Source organism: Chlamydotis macqueenii, chromosome 13 (assembly GCF_036417535.1).
Source record: "Chlamydotis macqueenii isolate bChlMac1 chromosome 13, bChlMac1.mat, whole genome shotgun sequence".
In the NCBI taxonomy this organism is placed as follows: Eukaryota; Metazoa; Chordata; class Aves; order Otidiformes; family Otididae; genus Chlamydotis; species Chlamydotis macqueenii.
In genome coordinates this window covers 13,203,539-13,209,538 of record NC_141568.1, presented here as the reverse complement: position 1 = coordinate 13,209,538, position 6,000 = coordinate 13,203,539, and the positions used below count along the sequence as shown (strand labels likewise).

The 6,000-nt window shown below is 43.3% G+C and overlaps 1 protein-coding gene across 4 annotated transcripts in view; it reads right to left on the bottom strand.

Annotated features, from left to right (window-relative positions):
• Positions 1-864: 864 nt before the first annotated feature.
• The window catches only part of C13H19orf12 (chromosome 13 C19orf12 homolog), a 56,501-nt gene continuing 51,365 nt past the window's right edge, over positions 865-6,000 (bottom strand). For all 4 annotated transcript variants that reach the window (XM_086757981.1, XM_086757979.1, XM_086757978.1 and 1 more), the window contains exon 3: positions 865-2,259. In XM_086757981.1, the coding sequence (XP_086614107.1) occupies positions 1,994-2,259 (266 nt within the window). In that variant the 3' untranslated portion in view covers positions 865-1,993. The remainder of the gene's footprint in view (positions 2,260-6,000) is intronic.

The following is a 6,000-nucleotide window of genomic DNA, read 5'->3' as shown; positions in this document are numbered from 1 at the left end:
CACACAACACTGAAGGCTGAAAGATCATAATTAAAACCAGTTTATCATTTCTAAGTGTATAATAAAAAGCATTTGAAAGACTACCCTAAGAAACAGAGTAACAGAGGGCAGGACTAGGACTCCCACAGTTTAAGCTCCATTTGTGGCTATGACACCTATACCAACATTAAAAATCAATTCACTACCTACGTTTGGGCTCCAGTTTATGAATACCTGTACAATGGGAGTCACGATAGATGTCTGAAACCATTCTGAAATCTGCTAATGATCTGTTTAAATACTGGATACTATTATAAATTAATTGAAACCAACATCTTTCCTGTGGCCTGCTTTACAATCAGATGTCAAATTTTTTCACGTCTGGGTTCAAAGAGCTGATGGTAAGATGGCAGGATCCATCCTACTGTATCATTCAATCATCTGCTGCTGTTAGCACTGTGTTGTTTTGGAAAGACTGAATTTGATTTGCGAAATAACCAGAAAATTGCAAATAAAACTAACTGCCTTCATAAAAATAGTATTTTAAAATGGATATACAGAGTATTTAATGCCTTAAAAAGCCAGTTGCAGCGTGTGTAATCTCTCATTAAAACTGAACAAACACTGGTTTCAGGCTTGGCATTATATAACTGTGACAAGGTAAGGCGTGCCCACTTACCATTCACTTACGTTTCTCTTTCACATCACTGAAAGTGTTTTCAAATTATAAGAAGAACAATCACTGCCCTGCACTCTAGGCAGGGAAGTACACTGAATTAATTAATGGCAAATTGTACCTGCAGAAATAAATCAATCAAATATATACAATAGGAACTTCTGAGTTTAAAGTTTTCACCATTTAAAACTCAACTTCTAGAAACCTCATGACACACACGGATATAAACCTTTATTTTAGGGAAAAATTAAATTATCAGAGCAGTTTCACCTGTTTTCACATAAAAAATAAGGCATACCTGCACATTTTTCTACTTACGAACTCGTCTTTCAAGCGCCCTGAGATAAATGTTGAACAACCGGCTGGGATATCTGGCAATGTTGCATTTGGAGCTTACAGTGTTAACTGCAGCAGCATGTCATCCCACAGCACCACCACCACCTCCACGGCTGCCAACTGCTGGCTGACCAGTACAAGGCTTCCTTCTTCCTCAAATTTCAGTACCCAGTTCTTAAAGAGTTCATTTACTTTAGAGCAAAACACAGGCCACTATGATGCTTCTTATGAATATTTTAATGAAAACAGAGGACCAGCTGTTCAGATTCAGTCACGAAACCAATGCTGAAATGACAACCCTAATCCTAGGCATAGTACCAAAATGTCAGATTCAGCTTCCCATTTTTTAATTTTTCAGAAGTGTATTCTTGCCATGCCTTCCCATTCTAGAACACCAGGGACTACTAATTGTGCAGTCTGTTTACTTGTTGCTTTAAATTTTGTTTAGGCACTGGCTTCACTTCTTACAGAAAGGAATAAATAACTCAAGAATTACAATAAAAATACAACAAATAATAAAGTAAGGATTGAGATCTTTGAGTTCACAGTAGAATAACGTACTTTCTTATAACCTTCTTTTGCAGGACTGAAACAGACAGTAGGTAAGATTCTTCAAAGTCCCCTAGCTACTTTGGCACCTATGTGTCATTCACAGAAGAAAATTAAAGCACTTACACAAACAGGATTACATTCCTAAATAAAACACAACAACTTTGAAAATTTTAACCAGTGATAACATTAGTATCAGAGAAGCATAATTCCCTTTAGTGATTTTGAATGCAGTCCTAGTGCAAAGTAATTCAAAATTACATAGCAAGTCAGTGTCAGGATAACACAGTAATCTTATACTACCCTTACAAAACAAAACAAACCAACCCCAAAACAATACTTAGATCTGCCTACATTCATAATTAGTACAGATAACTAGTAATTGCTATGTTGAAGAATCACAACTGCCAGAGGAAAATTCATTACACTGTAAAAAGCCTGCTCTGGAAAGGTTTATTCTCTATATTGTATCTCTGCTCTTAGCTCTTTGGAGAGGTAATTTATCAGCACTGCTGTCAACTTCTGCTGGAGACCAGCATTTCCCATTACAAGAGTCATCAGCTGAGCAATATCAGTCCAGTCTAAGCGCCTGAGAATAACAATGGCTTCATCATAGAGTTTCCGCTGCTCAGCAGGAGGCAATTCCAGTAAAATCTGAGGAACCGGCCTGAACTGTCCAGTTGTCATCCAGGCACCAAGCAACCCACCAAATGCTCCTCCTAGAAGAGAGAGAGAAATGTTACTCTTTACCAGTTAATGTTAAAATCTGAAATTCTATCCACAGCCTTCATCAACAATGTTCCCACCTTTACTAGAAGTCAGTACAGAGTTGTGTAAGTCTACTTTAAACAGGTTTATACATGATGTTCAAAGCACCAAGAAGGCTCTTTAAAGCTTTTTACATCCACAGCAATCACAAAGGAACTCTTTACACAATCAAAGCTAATAGCTTCAAGCTAGAAATCAGAAACAAATAACACTCCTCAGGGCACTGGTCTCTTCAGGACAAGCCCTACTCCTAAGTAAAACAGTACCCAAGGAAAACATCTGACCAACAATTGCCTTATCAGTGCCATTAACACATCATCTCCTACTAGAGATTCCCAGAATCATTCAAGCTTTCTGCTTCCGATGTCCACCCTTCAGAAAGTGCTCACAGAGACCAAAGCCATCAGCTTCGTGTGGTTAGACCCTTTCATCTATGAAGTCAACACCCCATCCGCACTGCCCACCACAGCAGGCCTAGAAATGCTCTGTTAATTAGAGTGGTTCCAGGTCATCAAGATAACAGCAGAGGGATCCTCTACAGCTGATTTAATTGTGGCTGCTGCTGAGAAACCAGTGTTAACACACAGTTTTCTCTTTCAAAGAGTTACCATCTAACTGCAACACAGTGCTCTCTGGCAGGAATTCACACCAGTGACACCGCGGCCCAGAGACACAGATACACTGGTGGAAGGAGAACCCTCACAACAGAGGGACGTCAGAACCAACTCTGCCTCCAAAACTCCCACCCCAGTGACTGCTCCTAAAAATTCATTTATCCACTCAAAATTCCACAATTTGCACATTTTACTCAGTTGGCAATTTTTCCCATGATACCACAGAAATACTTGAAAGCCTACAATGGCTGAGTTCATCTTCAAGGAACTTTTATGAGAACATCAATATCTGATTTACAGGCACTTAATGCAAAAGCCACTAGAAGTATTGACATTTAAGTTCCCAGTTTATTGAGACAAGATTTGCTACATGATCACACTTTTTCCCTCCAAGCAACACATCCACAATCCATTCTTCTCAGAGCAAGCAGTCCTTAGAAAGCACGATACGCTGCAAGTTTCTCCAGTGGCCAGTGCAGATGGAAGGTAATTCAGCCTCTAGTTCAAGGCAGCAATAAGGATAATCCCTGCCATCCAGTCCCACATCTATCCAGGCTGCTTGAGTAAGTGCACTTGACTGCAAACGTCCCTGTAACTGCCCTAAAACCCACTGAAGAATCAAAGTCTTTGATTTTGCCATTTTAAAAGTTCAGCGAGAGTCTCTTGATTTGGTTGCACTGTACTCAGGTCACAGCTTTTGGTATACTTAGCACTTGCCATATATACTTATTATACTTTGCATTGCGTACTTTACTTTTGGTATACAGTAACAGGTATACCTGTTCCACTGCCTTCATTGGGGGCTGAAGAACACTGAGCCTCACTGGGAGACATTATGAAAGCTTAAACAAACACTTAAACAAAATGAGAAAACATATCCAATAATAACTTCAGTATTTCTCATCATCTCACTCGAGAATGAGGCCACTTATATTTTTACTTTTACTTGTGATTTACAGCTTACAAATTTCTTACAAAAGCTTAATTTCATTTCTTTGCTCCTGATAACTTCAGTCATACATTTGTCAAAATATCTTTGGCTCTGTACTTGTAACAGAAGTAAATACACAGCTTCATTTTGCATTTTCTGTTATCGCTCCTCACATATTATATGCTTATTTCTTGTAACTCAACCTCGCTAACCCTCATGCAGACATACTGCAAGCCACTTGAACACCAATAAGCCTGTGAAATTGCTGGAACTGCTCGCAGGACCAAGGCCCACAGGACTTCAGTGACAAGGCAGCTTTCAAACTAGACAACTCTTAATTCAAGAGATACAAAGGAGAGAGAACTCTACTACTGGACTCTGGCCTTCCTGTAATTTTCCATACAAGGAAAAAAAAGCAAAGTGACAAGGAATAACAAATTCCAGAAGCAAAAAACCAAGTTCAGCAAGAAGTGGATGGCAGGTACTTTTAAAATACAGAAATAAACATGATTTATAACAAGATCATTAGGAAGATGATCCTGTCCCTCACTAAGGCTGACTAAGAACACCTTTTCAGCCCTGCTTTACACCCCAATTTTCCTTCTCCTGTGCTACCAGGTACCAAGATCCCCTCTGACTGCTACCACCGCCTCTTGTGCTCTTTTCCCCCTGCCTCACCTGCCTCCTCTTCACTCCCCCACCGCAGCGCTGGAGCGTGTCATAGTTCAGCCTGGATCGGGACCAGACTACGCAGTCTCTCTCTCACTCTCCCCACCCTCCGAGAGAACAGGGGGAGATGATATAAGAAAAACGGCTCGAGGTTTGAGATAAGGACAGGGAGAAAAATCCTTAAAGTTACCGTTATGGGCAAAACAGACTCGACTTGGGGAAAACTAGTCATTTATTACTAAAAGTAGCAGGAGAATAAGACAGAGAACTAGATAACCTCCCCCCACCCCTCCCTCTTCCCGGGCTTAACATTATCTCTACCACCTTCCCCCTCGAGCGGTACAGAGGGGGAGAGGGAATGGGGGTTGCGGTCAGTTCATCACTCGTTGTTTTATGCCGCTGCTTCACGGTCAGGGGAAGAACTCCTCACCTTCCTCCCCTGCTCTGTTGTGGGGTCCCACCCATACGTCACAGTCCTTCGTGAAACTGCTCCGGCGTGGGTCATCTCTTCCGCAGGGTGCAGTCTCTCCAGAACAGCTGCCCCAGCGGGCCCTCCACGGGCCACAGCCTCCTTCAGGCATCCACCTGCCCCAACATGGGGTCCTCCACGGGCTGCAGGTGAATCTCTGCTCCTCCGTGGACCTCCATGGGCGGCAGGGGGACAACCTGCTCCACCATGGTCGTCACCACAGGCTGCAGGGGAATCTTGGCCAGGAGCCGCATTACTCCTCCCCCTCCTTCTGAACTGACCTTGGCGTCTGCACCTGTTCCTCTCACAAGAAAACTTCTTCACAACAGGCTGGCAGACACCTCTCAGAATCTCTTCTCTCTCCACTTCTTGCAGCCAGGCCGGGAAGAGTCGGGCCCAGACGGCCACCTGGCGAGAGGCCAGAGGGTGAGGCCTGCGCCTCCCACTCTGCACCTCTGCCCCGCTCAGCTTCTTCACATCTTCTCTTTTTTGTTCTGTTTTCCCCTTCTTAAATACGTTACCGCAGAGGTGTTATCATGGAACATTCTGCTACCAATCGGCTCGGCCTTGGCCAGCAGCGGGTCCGCCCTAGGCCCGGCCGAGTCCACTGAACAAAGGGGAGCGACTTCTAGCAGTTCCTACAGAAGCTGCCACCTTAGGCCCCCCCTCACTAAACAAAACCACAACAGAGCGGAACCCACATTAAGGAGCTCAAAGCCTGTTAGTTTGCTCTGTTTCATCCCACACCTGGGACACTGGTGTACCTCAGCAGATGGGAACTAGGGCTCTGCCCAGCAAAAGCAAAGGATTTAATAGCTTGTTGAAAAGCTTTCAAAGGCACCACTGTCTCAGCCTCAGACCTCTGGATGGCTTCCCATTTGCAGCCTAGGAGTCAAAGTCAGCAAGGTCACTATCACCCTGAAGGAAACAGACACATGCCTTCCTGATGCACATCTCTAGAAAGCCGGCATCTTGTTAAAAGCTAGTTCCACGAAATCTCAGTGCTGCA